At 44.5% G+C, this 20,000-nt stretch overlaps 2 protein-coding genes across 2 annotated transcripts in view; one reads left to right on the plus strand and one right to left on the minus strand.

The window, feature by feature from the left end:
• The window catches only part of cog5 (component of oligomeric golgi complex 5), a 94,192-nt gene that overhangs the window by 41,888 nt on the left and 32,304 nt on the right, over positions 1-20,000 (minus strand). The window contains exon 7 of the mRNA XM_087786204.1: positions 879-1,009. Within this exon, the coding sequence (XP_087642330.1) occupies positions 879-1,009 (131 nt within the window). The remainder of the gene's footprint in view (positions 1-878; positions 1,010-20,000) is intronic.
• The window catches only part of LOC148083067 (G protein-coupled receptor 22-like), a 13,330-nt gene continuing 12,233 nt past the window's right edge, over positions 18,904-20,000 (plus strand). The window contains exon 1 of the mRNA XM_087785650.1: positions 18,904-19,068. The gene's annotated coding sequence lies outside the window, so the exon portion shown is untranslated. The remainder of the gene's footprint in view (positions 19,069-20,000) is intronic.

Genomic DNA, 20,000 nt, shown 5'->3' on the forward strand with positions numbered 1-20,000 from the left:
TTGTATCATCAGTGTGTGTGTGTGTTGTTGTGATGTGTGACTCTATTGTATCATCAGTGTGTGTGTGTTGTTGTGATGTGTGACTCTATTGTATCATCAGTGTGTGTGTGTTGTTGTGATGTGTGACTCTATTGTATCATCAGTGTGTGTGTGTTGTTGTGATGTGTGACTCTATTGTATCATCAGTGTGTGTGTGTTGTTGTGATGTGTGACTCTATTGTATCATCAGTGTGTGTGTGTGTTGTTGTGATGTGTGACTCTATTGTATCATCAGTGTGTGTGTGTTGTTGTGATGTGTGACTCTATTGTATCATCAGTGTGTGTGTGTTGTTGTGATGTGTGACTCTATTGTATCATCAGTGTGTGTGTGTTGTTGTGATGTGTGATGTACATATATATCTCTATATATAGTATCGTTGAGGCTGTATCATGATACGTGTGTATAGGTTCCTGACAACACACACACAAATCGGGCTCTGAGGTCTGTGGATCAGAATCTACTTATGGTTCCACGCACACGGTTCAGGACCAGAGGAGAGAAATCCTTCCAGACTGTTGCTCCTAAGCTTTGGAACGATCTTCTCTCTCTTTGCTCTTGATGATCTACTGACTCCTTTAAGAAACATCTTAAGACGTTTCTATTTGTTCAGGCTTTTCCTTGAATTTCTCGAACTCCTGTGTTGTTCTCAGTATTATCTTGATCTTTAAAGTATGTACTTTTTTGAGTATTGTTTTGATTGTTTAAGCGCTTTGTGACCCTGGTCTTGAAAAGCGCTATATAAATAAATATTACTTACTTACAAACTAACACAGTAGTAAGACGAGAGTTATCCTTGATAACCGGAGCTCATGATAACCTGACAACAGTGTAAATGTACCTGGATCTCCGTGCCCTGCTCCAGGAGCCTCTTGGCCTGGTTCTCCACCTCCAGCCGAGCCCGGCTGATGAGCAGCAGGTCGTTCTCGATCACCTCGATGCCGCTCAGGTCGACTCCCTGCGACAGATAATCTGAAACACAAACGGAGAAAAACATCTTTTCAATATGAAAAGTAACTATTTTGTCGTGACAAACGAGAGCAAGTGGAGTAGAAACTGATTCTGGTCAAACAGCTGAACGACGTTGCTATTCAAGATTATTAAAACACTCAAACTGAAGGCTACTTTAAGCATGTTCCTCTGTTCATCCATAAGATGTCGCTAACGTTGTCGCCTCCATCAGGTGTGATTCAACGAGAGCGACGCGGCAGAAAAACCTTTATTTCTCTGCTCAAAGTGACTCTACTGTGAAGAACGAGCTCCTGGAGTGACATCATCTCATTTAAAGTTTGGGATCTCACTCCAAACATCAACATCATTAACCTTGAAACATCCCAGCGCTTACGTTTATCCTCACACTCGGAGAAACTCATTATCACCGTCTCACTCTCGTTTTGACAAGTGTCCTGAGGAAATGCAGCCAAAGAGATTCCCGTCGGAGTAGAATGGAGTAGAGTGGAGTGGAGTGGAGTAGAGTAGAGTGGAGTAGACTAGAGTAGAGTAGAGTAGAGTAGAGTAGAGTAGAGTGGAGTAGAGTGGAGAAGAGTGGAGTAGAGTCGAGCACAACTCCCCCAATTATTCTGGCAACAGATGGAATCTCCAAACACTCACAGAAACAGAAACTACAGAAGAACCGTTGTAAGTAAGTAAGTAGCACACACACCGTGCGCCTGCATCACTGGTGTGCGCCTGCATCACTGGTGTGCGCCTGCATCACTCTTGCGCCTGCATCACTGGTGTGCGCCTGCATCACTGGTGTGCGCCTGCATCACTGGTGTGCGCCTGCATCACTGGTGTGCGTCTGCATCACTGGTGTGCGCCTGCATCACTCTTGCGCCTGCATCACTGGTGTGCGCCTGCATCCCTGGTGTGCGCCTGCATCACTGGTGTGCGCCTGCATCACTGGTGTGCGCCTGCATCACTGGTGTGCGCCTGCATCACTGGTGTGCGCCTGCATCACTGGTGTGCGCCTGCATCACTGGTGTGCGCCTGCATCACTGGTGTGCGCCTGCATCACTGGTGTGCGCCTGCATCACTGGTGTGCGTCTGCATCACTGGTGTGCGCCTGCATCACTGGTGTGCGCCTGCATCACTGGTGTGCGCCTGCATCACTGGTGTGCGTCTGCATCACTGGTGTGCGCCTGCATCACTGGTGTGCGCCTGCATCACTGGTGTGCGCCTGCATCACTGGTGTGCGTCTGCATCACTGGTGTGCGTCTGCAGCACTGGTGTGCGCCTGCAGCACTGGTGTGCGTCTGCATCACTGGTGTGCGCCTGCAGCACTGATGTGCGCCTGCATCACTGGTGTGCGCCTGCAGCACTGGTGTGCGCCTGCAGCACTGGTGTGCGCCTGCATCACTGGTGTGCGCCTGCAGCACTGGTGTGCGCCTGCATCACTGGTGTGCGCCTGCATCACTGGTGTGCGCCTGCATCACTGGTGTGCGCCTGCAGCACTGGTGTGCGCCTGCATCACTGGTGTGCGCCTGCAGCACTGGTGTGCGCCTGCATCACTGGTGTGCGCCTGCATCACTGGTGTGCGCCTGCATCACTGGTGTGCGCCTGCATCACTGGTGTGCGTCTGCATCACTGGTGTGCGTCTGCATCACTGGTGTGCGCCTGCATCACTGGTGTGCGCCTGCATCACTGGTGTGCGCCTGCATCACTGGTGTGCGCCTGCATCACTGGTGTGCGCCTGCATCACTGGTGTGCGCCTGCATCACTGGTGTGCGCCTGCATCACTGGTGTGCGCCTGCAGCACTCGTGCGCCTGCAGCACTCGTGCGCCTGCAGCACTCGTGCGCCTGCATCACTGGTGTGCGCCTGCAGCACTGGTGTGCGCCTGCATCACTGGTGTGCGCCTGCATCACTGGTGTGCTCCTGCATCACTGGTGTGCGCCTGCAGCACTCGTGCGCCTGCATCACTGGTGTGCGCCTGCATCACTCGTGCGCCTGCATCACTGGTGTGCGCCTGCATCACTGGTGTGCGCCTGCAGCACTCGTGCGCCTGCATCACTGGTGTGCGCCTGCATCACTCGTGCGCCTGCATCACTGGTGTGCGTCTGCATCACTGGTGTCCGCCTGCATCACTGGTGTCCGCCTGCATCACTGGTGTGTGTCTGCATCACTGGTGTGCGCCTGCATCACTGGTGTGCGTCTGCATCACTGGTGTGCGTCTGCATCACTGGTGTTCGCCTGCAGCACTCTTGCGCCTGCATCACTGGTGTGCGCCTGCATCACTGGTGTGCGTCTGCATCACTGGTGTTCGCCTGCAGCACTGGTGTTCGCCTGCAGCACTCTTGCGCCTGCATCACTGGTGTGCGTCTGCATCACTGGTGTTCGCCTGCAGCACTGGTGTTCGCCTGCAGCACTCTTGCGCCTGCATCACTGGTGTGCGCCTGCATCACTGGTGTGCGCCTGCATCACTGGTGTGCGCCTGCATCACTGGTGTGCGTCTGCATCACTGGTGTTCGCCTGCAGCACTCTTGCGCCTGCATCACTGGTGTGCGTCTGCATCAGTGGTGTGCGTCTGCATCACTGGTGTTCGCCTGCAGCACTCTTGCGCCTGCATCACTGGTGTGCGTCTGCATCACTGGTGTGCGTCTGCATCACTGGTGTTCGCCTGCAGCACTCTTGCGCCTGCATCACTGGTGTGCGTCTGCATCAGTGGTGTGCGCCTGCATCACTGGTGTGCGCCTGCATCACTGGTGTGCGCCTGCATCACTGGTGTGCGCCTGCATCACTGGTGTGCGTCTGCATCACTGGTGTTCGCCTGCAGCACTCTTGCGTCTGCATCAGTGGTGTGCGTCTGCATCAGTGGTGTGCGTCTGCATCACTGGTGTGCGTCTGCATCACTGGTGTGCGTCTGCATCACTGGTGTTCGCCTGCAGCACTGGTGTTCGCCTGCAGCACTGGTGTGCGTCTGCATCACTGGTGTGCGCCTGCATCACTGGTGTGCGCCTGCATCACTGGTGTGCGCCTGCATCACTGGTGTGCGCCTGCATCACTGGTGTGCGCCTGCAGCACTGGTGTGCGCCTGCATCACTGGTGTGCGCCTGCATCACTGGTGTGCGCCTGCATCACTGGTGTGCGCCTGCATCACTGGTGTGCGCCTGCATCACTGGTGTGCGCCTGCATCACTGGTGTGCGCCTGCATCACTGGTGTGCGCCTGCATCACTGGTGTGCGCCTGCATCACTGGTGTGCGTCTGCATCACTGGTGTGCGTCTGCATCACTGGTGTGCGTCTGCATCACTGGTGTGCGTCTGCATCACTGGTGTGCGCCTGCATCACTGGTGTGCGCCTGCATCACTGGTGTGCGCCTGCATCACTGGTGTGCGCCTGCATCACTGGTGTGCGCCTGCATCACTGGTGTGCGCCTGCAGCACTGGTGTGCGCCTGCATCACTGGTGTGCGTCTGCATCACTGGTGTGCGTCTGCATCACTGGTGTGCGTCTGCATCACTGGTGTGCGCCTGCATCACTGGTGTGCGCCTGCATCACTGGTGTGCGCCTGCATCACTGGTGTGCGTCTGCATCACTGGTGTGCGTCTGCATCACTGGTGTGCGCCTGCATCACTGGTGTGCGCCTGCATCACTGGTGTGCGCCTGCATCACTGGTGTGCGTCTGCATCACTGGTGTGCGCCTGCATCACTGGTGTGCGTCTGCATCACTGGTGTGCGCCTGCATCACTGGTGTGCGCCTGCATCACTGGTGTGCGCCTGCATCACTGGTGTGCGCCTGCATCACTGGTGTGCGTCTGCATCACTGGTGTGCGTCTGCATCACTGGTGTGCGTCTGCATCACTGGTGTGCGCCTGCATCACTGGTGTGCGCCTGCATCACTGGTGTGCGTCTGCATCACTGGTGTGCGTCTGCATCACTGGTGTGCGCCTGTATCACTGGTGTGCGTCTGCATCACTGGTGTGCGTCTGCATCACTTGTGTGCGCCTGCATCACTGGTGTGCGTCTGCATCACTGGTGTGCGTCTGTATCACTGGTGTGCGTCTGCATCACTGGTGTGCGCCTGCATCACTGGTGTGCGCCTGCATCACTGGTGTGCGCCTGCATCACTGGTGTGCGCCTGCATCACTGGTGTGCGCCTGCATCACTGGTGTGCGCCTGCATCACTGGTGTGCGCCTGCATCACTGGTGTGCGCCTGCATCACTGGTGTGCGCCTGCATCACTGGTGTGCGCCTGCATCACTGGTGTGCGCCTGCATCACTGGTGTGCGCCTGCAGCACTGGTGTGCGCCTGCATCACTGGTGTGCGTCTGCATCACTGGTGTGCGTCTGCATCACTGGTGTGCGTCTGCATCACTGGTGTGCGCCTGCATCACTGGTGTGCGCCTGCATCACTGGTGTGCGCCTGCATCACTGGTGTGCGCCTGCATCACTGGTGTGCGTCTGCATCACTGGTGTGCGTCTGCATCACTGGTGTGCGCCTGCATCACTGGTGTGCGCCTGCATCACTGGTGTGCGTCTGCATCACTGGTGTGCGCCTGCATCACTGGTGTGCGCCTGCATCACTGGTGTGCGTCTGCATCACTGGTGTGCGCCTGCATCACTGGTGTGCGCCTGCATCACTGGTGTGCGCCTGCATCACTGGTGTGCGCCTGCATCACTGGTGTGCCTGCATCACTGGTGTGCGTCTGCATCACTGGTGTGCGCCTGCATCACTGGTGTGCGTCTGCATCACTGGTGTGCGCCTGCATCACTGGTGTGCGCCTGCATCACTGGTGTGCGTCTGCATCACTGGTGTGCGTCTGCATCACTGGTGTGCGTCTGCATCACTGGTGTGCGCCTGCATCACTGGTGTGCGCCTGCATCACTGGTGTGCGCCTGCATCACTGGTGTGCGTCTGCATCACTGGTGTGCGCCTGCATCACTGGTGTGCGCCTGCATCACTGGTGTGCGCCTGCATCACTGGTGTGCGCCTGCATCACTGGTGTGCGCCTGCACTCGTCCTGCCACCTGCTCAGAGACGCTCGTGCATCACATGAAGAAATATGGAATCCCGTCGAGGGGTTGATACCAAATTGAAATTGACGCGAGTTCCGCGGACGAGTGTGATCTCGTGGCCGCAGGAACAAATCTTCAGTTTCTCAGCTTCTCTCGCTTCGACACGTTTCACGAGGAGAATCATTTGATTCAAACGACGAGACGACAAGCGAAGAGAATGGAGGGATGAGACGTGAAGATGATTCCACGAGAGAGTGTCGTTCTCTGGCGAGCAGGTGTGAAGTCAGACATCAGCCGTCGATCCTGACAAAGAAACTCAAGTGTTTCTTTCTGAGAGTTTTCTTCTGAGACATGTTTCTCTTTTTTTTCAACCATCTCCACCCACAGATAGATGAGGATTCATCGGTTTCATGAGGACCACGCACAAGAGAACCCCTCAGAGATGCGAGGCCTCTCTCAACACTTGTTTTCACTCGTTTCTTTGACTAACATGTCCTTGTCGCCTACGTTTCATTTACGGGGCTGTTGTGAGGAGGTTGACCAGACGACAACTATCATGTCATCGACTTCTCAAAACCTAGTATATTTCAGTGGCGAGCCTTCTCTGCTGGCCTAAACATAATGAGAAAATACTATTACATTTTTAATTTAAGAAAAAGTCTTTCACGAGCTTCAAAAGATTTATTTATTTCCTCCATGAACAAGTGAGTAAATGCATTTTTTAATTAATAATGTTGCGCTTTATGAGATCAATAACGGTGCTTGTGTGTGTTTCGCTTTAGCGTGTGTGTTTGTCGCTGAAGCGCGAAGTGTGTGTGTTTGTTGGGGGGGGGGGACACAGACTGCAGTGGGAGTGATATTTTGATATAATGCACTGATGTTCATTTGATGATAAACGTCTTATTGAACTATAACCACTGGTATATTAATAACTCTTGAGATGTTCATTTAGTGTACCTTCAAAACCACACGAGTCAACACACTATTATATTTTCGTCATATGTCGAGTCAATTAATCATTTGACTCGTCGATCAAAACATTTCATGACTTTAATCTCCCAATCCCCCCCAAATAAGCTGTTTTGATTGACACACGTCTGATCCAATCAAATCTCTTAGTGCTCCGCTCGATGGGTGGAGCTTATGACAAAAGAAAGCGTCCCATTGGTTGATGTGCTAACGTGTCGAGGGGGGTTGGTCCAATCAGCTGGAGCTTCACCGACGAGTGCTGGGGGTGTGTGGCCCAAAAAACACTTCTGCACTTGATTCTGCAGTGTGCACTAATGTAGTGCACTATAAGCACCCAGAAAAGTGTGGATCGTTGGACACTTTCCACCCTCAACGACCACCATCTTAGTGACGCAGATGAAGTTAAACTGAAGCCTCGCAGCAGATACTGACGTAAATGTCTCGAGAAAACGCTCTTTTTTTACCACAAAACAACACAACAACAGTAATAACACAATGAAACACAACATGTTTCAATTGGAGAAAAGTGTCAAGTGTTGATGATAGTGTTTCAACGACTGGTTAAAAAGTAGTAGAAGAAGAAGCTGTCGAGTCATTTCCTGTAAGTGTGTAGTGTTTGATTTGAGACAGAAGTGTGTGTTTGTGACTGAGTGAACTGATGTCAATCACACGTCGGGATAGATGATTGGCTGAAGTCTATTTTTTTTAAAGGTCATGTGATCTACACCCAGTACTTTTCCATCGTAGCAATTAAACAGAGTTTAATGAGATCAGCTCATGGAGGCTGAAACATTATCTTAACATCTGAGACCAGATTCACAAAGAGTCCCGTGTATTTGTTTTCATGAGTGTTTTTGTGGATTCATGTTGTTGAAATGTCAGGCACTGATTAGTGGACGTTTGATTCGTCAACGCTGCGAACACGAGATGAGAAAGTGCTGAATAAGTGATTGTTCATTTACATTTCAATTAAGCAACACAAACCACTGCATGTTGATGGAACCGTCCTGTGGAAATCAATCAGATTATAATAATGGCGCTCGTCTTCAAAAGTTCACACACAATGACTCTCATCTGCACTTGAAACTAGATTGAAGGCGAACAAAGAGCTGCAGAAACAAGCGACTCCTTCACACTGACCCGGTGGGTGAGATCGTCACATATCCAGCTACACAAACACACACTCGCCAGGGATTATGATCACAACCATTGTTCCTGCACTACTGTGCACCTGAGATGTTTAACATGCACGAGTTATTCAACTAGTTAGTTGTAAATGTTTAATATACACAAGTTATTCCACTGGTTAGTTGTAAATGTTTAATATACACAAGTTATTCCACTGGTTAGTTGTAAATGTTTAATATACACAAGTTATTCCACTGGTTAGTTGTAAATGTTAAACATACACAAGTTATTCCACTGGTTAGTTGTAAATGTTAAACATATACGAGTTATTCCACTGGTTATTTGTAAATGTTAAACATACACAAGTTATTCCACTGGTTAGTTGTAAATGTTAAACATACACAAGTTATTCCACTGGTTAGTTGTAAATGTTAAACATATACGAGTTATTCCACTGGTTATTTGTAAATGTTAAACATACACAAGTTATTCCACTGGTTAGTTGTAAATGTTAAACATACACAAGTTATTCCACTGGTTAGTTGTAAATGTTAAACATATACGAGTTATTCCACTGGTTATTTGTAAATGTTAAACATACACAAGTTATTCCACTGGTTAGTTGTAAATGTTAAACATACACGAGTTATTCCACTGGTTAGTTGTAAATGTTAAACATACACGAGTTATTCCACTGGTTAGTTGTAAATGTTTAACATACACAAGTTATTCCACTGGTTAGTTGTAAATGTTTAACATACACAAGTTATTCCACTGGTTAGTTGTAAATGTTAAACATACACGAGTTATTCCACTGGTTAGTTGTAAATGTTTAACATACACAAGTTATTCCACTGGTTAGTTGTAAATGTTAAACATACACAAGTTATTCCACTGGTTAGTTGTAAATGTTTAACATACACAAGTTATTCCACTGGTTAGTTGTAAATGTTTAACATACATGAGTTATTCCACTGGTTAGTTGTAAATGTTAAACATACACGAGTTATTCCACTGGTTAGTTGTAAATGTTAAACATACACAAGTTAATCCACTGGTTAGTTGTAAATGTTAAACATACACGAGTTATTCCACTGGTTAGTTGTAAATGTTAAACATACACAAGTTAATCCACTGGTTATTTGTAAATGTTAAACATACACGAGTTATTCCACTGGTTATTTGTAAATGTTAAACATACACGAGTTATTCCACTGGTTAGTTGTAAATGTTAAACATACACAAGTTATTCCACTGGTTATTTGTAAATGTTAAACATACACGAGTTATTCCACTGGTTATTTGTAAATGTTAAACATACACAAGTTATTCCACTGGTTAGTTGTAAATGTTAAACATACACGAGTTATTCCACTGGTTAGTTGTAAATGTTAAACATACACAAGTTATTCCACTGGTTATTTGTAAAAGTTAAACATACACAAGTTATTCCACTGGTTAGTTGTAAATGTTAAACATACACGAGTTATTCCACTGGTTAGTTGTAAATGTTAAACATACACAAGTTATTCCACTGGTTATTTGTAAAAGTTAAACATACACAAGTTATTCCACTGGTTATTTGTAAATGTTAAACATACATGAGTTATTCCACTGGTTAGTTGTAAATGTTTAACATACACGAGTTATTCCACTGGTTAGTTGTAAATGTTAAACATACACGAGTTATTCCACTGGTTAGTTGTAAATGTTTAACATACACAAGTTATTCCACTGGTTAGTTGTAAATGTTAAACATACACAAGTTATTCCACTGGTTAGTTGTAAATGTTAAACATACACAAGTTATTCCACTGGTTAGTTGTAAATGTTAAACATATACAAGTTATTCCACTGGTTAGTTGTAAATGTTAAACATATACAAGTTATTCCACTGGTTAGTTGTAAATGTTAAACATATACAAGTTATTCCACTGGTTAGTTGTAAATGTTAAACATACACAAGTTAATCCACTGGTTAGTTGTAAATGTTAAACATACACAAGTTATTCCACTGGTTAGTTGTAAATGTTAAACATACACAAGTTATTCCACTGGTTAGTTGTAAATGTTAAACATACACAAGTTATTCCACTGGTTAGTTGTAAATGTTTAATATACACAAGTTATTCCACTGGTTATTTGTAAATGTTAAACATACACAAGTTATTCCACTGGTTAGTTGTAAATGTTAAACATACACAAGTTATTCCACTGGTTAGTTGTAAATGTTAAACATATACGAGTTATTCCACTGGTTAGTTGTAAATGTTAAACATATACGAGTTATTCCACTGGTTAGTTGTAAATGTTAAACATATACGAGTTATTCCACTGGTTATTTGTAAATGTTAAACATACACAAGTTATTCCACTGGTTAGTTGTAAATGTTAAACATACACAAGTTATTCCACTGGTTATTTGTAAATGTTAAACATACACAAGTTATTCCACTGGTTAGTTGTAAATGTTAAACATACACGAGTTATTCCACTGGTTAGTTGTAAATGTTAAACATACACGAGTTATTCCACTGGTTAGTTGTAAATGTTTAACATACACAAGTTATTCCACTGGTTAGTTGTAAATGTTTAACATACACAAGTTATTCCACTGGTTAGTTGTAAATGTTAAACATACACGAGTTATTCCACTGGTTAGTTGTAAATGTTTAACATACACAAGTTATTCCACTGGTTAGTTGTAAATGTTTAACATACACAAGTTATTCCACTGGTTAGTTGTAAATGTTTAACATACACGAGTTATTCCACTGGTTAGTTGTAAATGTTTAACATACATGAGTTATTCCACTGGTTAGTTGTAAATGTTTAACATACACAAGTTATTCCACTGGTTAGTTGTAAATGTTTAACATACACGAGTTATTCCACTGGTTAGTTGTAAATGTTTAACATACATGAGTTATTCCACTGGTTAGTTGTAAATGTTAAACATACACGAGTTATTCCACTGGTTAGTTGTAAATGTTAAACATACACAAGTTATTCCACTGGTTAGTTGTAAATGTTAAACATATACAAGTTATTCCACTGGTTAGTTGTAAATGTTAAACATATACAAGTTATTCCACTGGTTAGTTGTAAATGTTAAACATACACAAGTTATTCCACTGGTTAGTTGTAAATGTTAAACATACACAAGTTATTCCACTGGTTAGTTGTAAATGTTAAACATACACAAGTTATTCCACTGGTTAGTTGTAAATGTTAAACATACACAAGTTAATCCACTGGTTAGTTGCAGCAGACAGACTTATATTTAAAGTCTCAAAGACGAATCATCAAGAATCTCAAATCATCTCAAATGTGTCATTTGTCTGCAGCTGCATCTTGTTTGCTCTGGTCGTGTTCAGCAGAATATCGTCAGCAGGTGGTGGACTGAGACGGCAGGACCGGGGAATTGGATGACAGCCTCTTTCAATTCAGAAGCAATCCTGTCACTGCCTGTACCTCAGCGAACAGCTCGCAATGACCGCATTGAAGCAGCTGAGCCCGGCTCGCCACGTTATTGTCAGACGTGTGGCGTCAGCAGGTCCGCTGACACTTTGTACCGTCTGATATTCTGCCCTCGTTCACGGGCCTAAGAAGCTCATTTTGTCTCAATAAAGTGTCCAAAATAAGAGTTTTCATGGTGAACGTAACTGTTGGTCTGGCATCATCTCTAAATAAAGACACGGGAAAAGATAGAGAAGCATCTCAGCGGCTCGACAGCGAGCTTCAGAATCACCTTGGTAACTGAGGTTATCTGCCAATCGCTGCGCAGAAGAAGACGGGCGGGCGGAGAGAGGGCGACATGTTTCCTGCTCGTCACATTGAGATTGTAATTAATTCATCTTTGTTTTGTTTGGAGCAGCCGTTGAGGAAGTGATGATGAGGCACGTTAGTGTTGTCAAGTTTCTTTGAGTAGATTCACCTTCTGGTTCACATGACGACCTGTGAGGTTCCCGTGGATGACGTTTACGATCACACAGAGTTTTACAGTAAAGCTAAAGATGAGATTTAAGACATTTGTTTTGTTCAAGAAACACTGAGAATAAAAATAATATCACAGTCAGACTTGTACTAACTGTTAAACACAGCTTTTGTTTGGCTTAGAGGGCAAAATAATATTGGCCCCGTGTGTGATTCAGTCGAACAACCCTGTATTATTGTTGTGATCATGTCATTTATTCATATAATATTGTTATATATGTAATATTACATACATGTCGTAGCGTCAACAGAACATGCTGCAGGTTAAGCAGAGTTTGATGTTTACGATAATAAGAAAAGATTTCTTCTCTGAGGCAAACGTTTAATTCCAGAAAAGTAACTTAAAGGTCAACTGATGGGCGGAGCTTAAGATCATTTTATAATGCCAACATCTCAATGAAAAATACAAACACACACACCACTTTAACACACACACACTTCAGTTCAACTTTAAGGCAAGTTAAGACGTTTTATTATGGATTGAATCGAGGAACGATTTGAAAAATTAAGGACAATTTGTTATGTTTTAAAGCATAAATTATAAATATATTATACTTTTTTAAAATAAATAACATAGCCTGGTACCACGTTATTTACAAAAATCATTAGATTATTGTAGTTGCGTGTCAATTGCCGGTAAGTTATGGGGCGTCAAAATCTTATTTTTGGTTTTAATTTTTGTAGACTTTATTTAAATTACATTAAAAAGCCAAATAAATAAACATTAACCAAAATCTATTCAGGTTTGTAACAAACATAATATTGTTCTCGGCATGTCTTCCTCCATTTTAAAGACGTTTAAATGTTTGATTGAAGACATTTAATGTCAATAAAGGCCTTGTTTTTAGATCCAGGAATTAAAAGAGTCTTTAAGGATCCGCAGGAACTCGTTCTTTAAACTCCATCACATGATGTTTGAAGTATTTGCTGTCGCTTCTTCCAGACGCTATACTCGTACACGTCTACGTTGTCTTGATCAAAGTCTGTATTTACGTTGCATGACGAGTACTAGCTTTGATGCAAAACAAGTTCTTTACCAGACATTCCTCAGGTATAGAACAAGGAGCAACAATAACTAAACTAAATCTCAGACGTCAAACGAAACACATTCACCGTTTCCACACGTATCCATGGAGAGCTTTCACGTCAGAACGGCTCCCGGGGGTCTCTTTCGTGAGCGGACCCTTCAAAGAGCTGCAACAGTTTGAGTCGAACAGAACTCAGGCTGTCACTCATGACACGGACCAAGGTCAATGGAAAGTGATGGATGATGAACTTGCACGATTTCTAAAGATAAACCTGGATTTGAAACCATTAAATCTTCACATCAAGTCTTTACATCTTTACAGCAACAGAAGCTTCAGCTGATATTTACATTCATGACTTTATTACCACCTTCATAACAACCAGATCCACAACCTCAATATTCAAACTCGTGCTCAACAGACTCCTCTTCTCCTCTTTCACTGAAACGTTCCAAAAATAGCAAACAAAACACTGGTGGCGACATCTTTATGGAAATAAAGACAAAGCAATAAACCATGATTTATTCTCAATCTGTACTGCACAAAGACAAGAGTTCTTTCGAGCTCTTGAAGAGGCACGAGAAGTTCTCCACTGGAGTGTAGTCACAACAACAAGATACAAAGTAGTTGGACTGAGTGAATTCTTGGTATGTTTTTTAAATGTTACCGTATTTTCCGCACTATAAGGCGCACTTAAGTGCCTTTAATTTCCTCAAAAAACGACAGTGCGCCTTATAATCCCGATCGCATTACATACCAACATTACCTGGTGGGTGACTTGTATACAAACACTTTCAAGACTCTGCGCCGACTGAGCCGACACACAGTGGGCGGGATTATGTAATCGCGTCATGACGGGGTGGGATTAACGACGCATCATGGCGGACGTCTATGGAGTAAGATTACTTCCACCGTTTTGAGCGAGTGTGTCATGGTTGTTGTACACTCCAAATCACTCTGCTGCGCTCAACCAGTCATACACGCGCGTTCAACATGTCATTCATGCGTGCTCTAGCCGTCATACACGCGCTCAACTTCGCTGCTGCTCAACATTTGTCTGCTCACAACACCAGTCTCACGCGCTGCTGCTTGAAGCCTTTTGAACATCGTTACCATGGGAGTGAACGGAGTTGTCAGAATGCTTAATATAGTTTGACTTTATCCGACTGTTTTGTTGACATTATCTTTTGGACCGCTTTATCTAGTGGATGATAACACAACCCTAGTCAAACGTTTGACTGTATCTTTTATTCTATGTGGCTTATAACCCGGTGCAAACTATTTATGAAAACACTTCTAAAATAGGCCATTCATTGAAGGTGCGCCTAATAGTGCAGAAAATAGGGTAAAGATCAGATGCTCAAGCTCTACGGAAGACAAACATCCAATGATTAATACAACATATAAGACACATCGAACAGACCCGACTTGACCAGTTTTGATTCTGTAAGTCAGTCAAAGATCACTGAGTGACCCGAACGGCGTTCACGACATTCACAAAGTTCCTCTTGGTTTTTACAGTACCTGGCATTGATCTCACCAGGTTGGAAAAGATCAAATCCAACATTTGATGAGGGTTCGTTTAAAACCATATACTCTCAGAACATGACGGTGATGTTTTGAATCCAGAGAAAATGTACAAAACCATCAAAATCAGAGAAGACCTCAAACATAAGGAGGGAGTATTTGTGACTCTGGTCCAAAAAAGGCACTTTACAAATAACCTTTACTTACTTACTTAACCCGGTGATGGTCAACTCTTCACTAGGTAACCCAATTATAAGGATCCTCTGTGGTACCTTTTTGTTGGTGTAAATGTGTTGACTTTTGTCATCAGCTCAGTGTTGTTCATTTATAGTGTGTGTTAAAAAACAGTGACCACTGACACTTGACAAGGTCACTACAGTCTGATCATCGACTCTTGCACTCGATCAACAGCAGATCACGGAGATGTTTTTGTCAAGTCTATAACCGTTCATAATAAACCCATCGTAACCGGTTGAATAGACTAGAGGTGCTTAACCGGTTGAAATAAGCAGAGTATGAACAAAAATCAACCGTTTATTTAAGGGTTTTAACCGGTTCAAGGGTAAAACCACATGAAAGTCAGATCCATAACTCATTAATTCCAATGTATTTTGTTATAACAATAATAATGCATCTTCAATTTTGATGTACCTTTGAAAAAAAGTGTCAATGACTATTTATGCATCCTTCTATCTTTCCATCCATCCATAATTCCATCCATCCATGCATCCATTCATAATTCCATCTATTTATGCATCCTTCTATCTTTCCATCCATCCATAATTCCATCCACCCATCCAAAATTCTATCTATTTATCAGAATCAGAATCAGAAAACCTTTATTAGTCCCGCGAGGGGAAATTCGGTTTAACAACAGCAAGAGAAATAAAAACACCCAGAAATAAAAACGAGAAAGAAAATCTAAATAGAATAAAAGATAAATCTGCGCTATATAATATATACACAATCATATTTACATAAATAACAAGAGGTGCAGTTAAATAGTTATCTTGGTGTGTTCTTGTTGTGGAGTCTGATGGCAGCAGGGAGGAAAGACCTGCGGTACCTCTCCCTCACACACCGGGGATGGAGCATCCTATCACTGATGGAGCTCCTCAATGCCCTCAGTGTGTGCTGGAGAGGGTGAGACAAGTTCCTCCTCATGGAGCCCAGCTTGCTCCGCATCCTCCCTCCAGTCACTTCCTCCACAGGATCCAGGGGGCGCCCTAGGACGTAACCGGCCTTCTTAATAAGGCTGTCCAGTTTAGCCCTATCCTTTGCTGTCATGCTGCTCCCCCAGCAGACCACACCGTTGAAGATGGCAGAGGCCACTACTGAGTTACTGAGTCATAGAATGACTTCAGGAGTGGCCCCCGGACACCAAACAACCTCAACCTCCGGAGCAGGTAGATTCTACTCCGCCCTTTTTTATAAAGAGCAGCAGTGTTATCCACCCAGTCCAGGCGGTTGTTGAGGTGAACACCCAGGAACTTGTAAGTCGTGACAATCTCAATGTCCAGTCCCTGGACGTTCAGTGGTGAGGGGGAGATGGAGGGACACCGCCGGAAATCCACAATCAACATCAACATATGCATCAACATATGCACCCTTCTATCCATCCATCCATCCATCCATAATTCCATCTATTTATGCATCCATCTATCTTTCCATCCATCCATTCATAATTCCATCTATTTATGCATCCATCCATCTTTCCATCCATCCATCCATAATTCCATCTATTTATGCATCCTTCTATCCATCCATCCATAATTCCATCTATTTATGCATCCATCCATCTTTCCATCCATCCATAATTCCATCTATTTATGCATCCATCTATCTTTCCATCCATCCATCCATAATTCCATCTATTTATGCATCCATCTATCTTTCCATCCATCCATCCATAATTCCATCTATTTATGCATCCATCTATCTTTCTATCCATCCATCCATAATTCCATCTATTTATGCATCCATCTATCTTTCCATCCATCCATCCATAATTCCATCTATTTATGCATCCTTCTATCCATCCATCCATCCATAATTCCATCTATTGATGCATCCTTCTATCCATCCATCCATCCATCCATCTATTTATGCATCCTTCTATCCATCCATCCATCCATCCATCTATTGATGCATCCTTCTATCCATCCATCCATTTATAATTCCATCTATTGATGCATCCTTCTATCCATCCATCCATTTATAATTCCATCTATTGATGCATCCTTCTATCCATCCATCCATGCATCCTTCCATCCATAATTCCATCCATCCATAAGGTTTAAATTAAATACGTGACCAACACCTAGTATTTCAGCAAGAACTGCAGTAATATAAAGTTCAAGAGAACATTTATTCTCATCGAGTCTGGTGCACGCTTCAAAAGCGACTTATCTTTGGTGAAAGTGTTTCTGAGCCGAGGTATCAAGTTGCAACGTTCATATATTATTTAGTTGTGTTCTTCATCTTTCCCGGAGAACATTAGAAAACTTATTGAATAATGACTTAAGTTTGAATCGTGTCCATCTTTTGCCACTTTCAGTGTCACAGAAACTTTTACAGTCACCGTTCTGGTCCTGCCTCTCTCTCGGTCCGAGGGTCCGGAAGATAACGCGTCACTCGCTGACGCCCGGTCAGGAGAACAGCCTGGACTGTGAACCCGCACTGACGAGATCCAAGGTTCTGGAGACGACAACACCGGGCACGAGCCTCCCAGAAGACGCTCCCTGCTTTGAATCCTGATCCCTCACGCCGTCTTCACTTTTCCCAGCTCTGCTGTAGTTGCCATGCCAATGCCAAGTCGCCCTAATTACGGCTCTCTCCGGTTACCTCTAGATACGCCGGGCGATCAGGACAACACTCTAATGGGAACCAGATCGTGGAGCTGGTGGCGTCGCACGGCTCCTGAGCAAACACAAACACCGGAGCGCCGTCTCCACTCCCGACAGGAAGGAACGCCGGGATGCTTCCTGCGCCGGCGACCGTTAATGAAGCCGCTTCACCAGAACAAATTAACTCGAGACACGTGGAGGAGGAGACGCCGTTTGAAGATATGAATACGTTTGATAAGATAAAGTCACAATGTATGGATGTAGGAACAACGATAGATCGAGTTAAATCTTCAAGAAAACTCATGAGATGTTAAAGACACAATACTGCCACATGCTCATTAGAACAAAGTATTTATATTTGTGTTGCACAAGAGATGAAATACAAGTAAATATATGGAGATAGAAACAGATCTTATTGCGTTTAAAGGTTTATATTTCTGGTAAACTTGACTAAAACAAGCGTCTTGACGTGTCTTTTTTCAAAAACGATAAACATGTCAGACAGTAATAATCAATAGAACGGGATTGTTTACATTATATTTGTCTTGTCAGTCGCCTCACAGCGAGAAGGTTGCTGGTTCGACTCCAGGCCGAGACAACCTTCCTGTGTGGAGTTTGTTCTCCCCGTGTTTGCGTGGGTTTACTCCGGACACTCCGGTTTCCTCCCACAGTCCAAAAACATACAGAGGTTGATTGAGAACTTTGGTAAATTGTCCGTTGGTTTGAGAGTGTGTGTGAATGGTTGTCTGTCTTTGTGTGTCCTGAGACAGACTGGCGTCCTGTCCAGGGTGTCCCCCGCCTCTCGCCCTATGATACTGGGATAGACTCCAGTCTCCACGCGACCCCGGGATAAAGCGGTAGACAAGAACATTTGTAAGTAAGTCATTTATATTTGTAGAGCACTTTTCCAGACCAGGGTCACAAAACGCTTAAACAATACTCAATAAAAAATATACTTTAAAAGGTCAAGACAACACCGAGAACAACACAAGAGTCTCAGAGAATTAAGGAAAAAACCTGCACGGATAAAAGTGTTTTCAGCCGTATCTCGAAGATGTCAGTAGAATTGTTTTAATCTCACTTAAAATCCCTATTTAGCATCAATTTAAATGCAAATGACTTTCATTTTCAGTTTTTTTTTTTAATCAGCAGCAGCCGGCGCACCGTTTGAAGATCGACAAACAGATGTGAGGTCGTATTCCCACGAGCGACACCGGCGAGTGAGCCATCAAAGACGGACGAGGAATCAGAGGAAGAAAGTATTAAATCTGCCTGTGAATCCGATTAGTCGGACGCAGAGGTGTGGAGGGAGGAGCGAAGGAAGTAGTATCGGAGGACGGGAGGAGGAGGGAGGACGGACCGGTAGGAAGGGCTTCACGGGGAGAGGCGGGAATCCAGGGAGAAGCAGAGAAGCAGAGACCAGAGGGGGAGGCAGAGCACGTCCGTGAGCGTCGGATCCTGGAGCCACAGCAGAGGCAGGATGGAGGCTGAAGTCACGGAGCGTCTCGCTCGGAAAACTATCTTCAAACCCTTCGACGGGGAAGGAACGCTCTGTGGATCCCTGACTAACAGTCTTCATTTGAAGGTAAAACATCTTCTATGCTGTCACTTTAAGAGGCAATTTCTCTGTCAGGGAATAATTACATTAAATGAGCGGCTGTCACACGAGACTGGTCTTTAGCAGCTTCAACAGTTGGCAACACGCTCACCCACGACCGGAGCTGTCACAAATATACATGGATTCTCAGAGACTTCGGTAGTTCATCAGCGACAGCCAGAAGTTGCAGAGTAAAAAGTCAAAGTAAGAATCAAAAACTGTACTAATGGATTATCTTTACAGAGAAATACCGAGAAGATAATCCTGAATAATGTCTTTCAGTTTTTGTAGCAGTTATAAGAACAACACTGTGGAAGATTCTGGGTCACTAAGATTTTCATCTTTAAAAAATACTGAACATTTGTTTTCAATCTTACAATTCGTGAAGCACTCGACACGTTTAGTTTCAGCAGATAAAACTGGACCTGCCTCGACTCCATTAATGTGTCACACAAACAAACACCATCGACGGAGCAACAGGAGAGAGAAGAAATACTGTTTCCTTCAACAAAACACATGTATTTGTTATTACTGTCAGAGTTAAGGCGTGTCGGTCAAGGGTTCCGTGTGGTCGTTTGATTTCACTCGATGGTTCCGCCGTCGTTACACAAGCTTCTGCTTCTTGGCAAAGAAAACAAACACATTGAAACATTGCTGAAGTCGACACGGTCACACATCCTTTCAAACTCAACCTGTCATGTAGATCCCGATCAATGGAAGGATGAGGATCAGCAACCCAAATATCTCTATGGACTTAAACTATGAATAAGTGATCTTCAGGATCAAACCTCAACCGTCTATACCAGGGGTGACCCACAATCTAACGAGACGCCTCAGAACCAACCGTCCAAGATCGGGATGTTCTACGAAATACTTTTTTCCAAACACATTTAAGTGTGTTCTACGTAGGTCTGACTGCA

This window comes from Callionymus lyra, chromosome 3 (assembly GCF_982586985.1).
Source record: "Callionymus lyra chromosome 3, fCalLyr1.hap1.1, whole genome shotgun sequence".
NCBI lineage: Eukaryota > Metazoa > Chordata > Actinopteri > Syngnathiformes > Callionymidae > Callionymus > Callionymus lyra.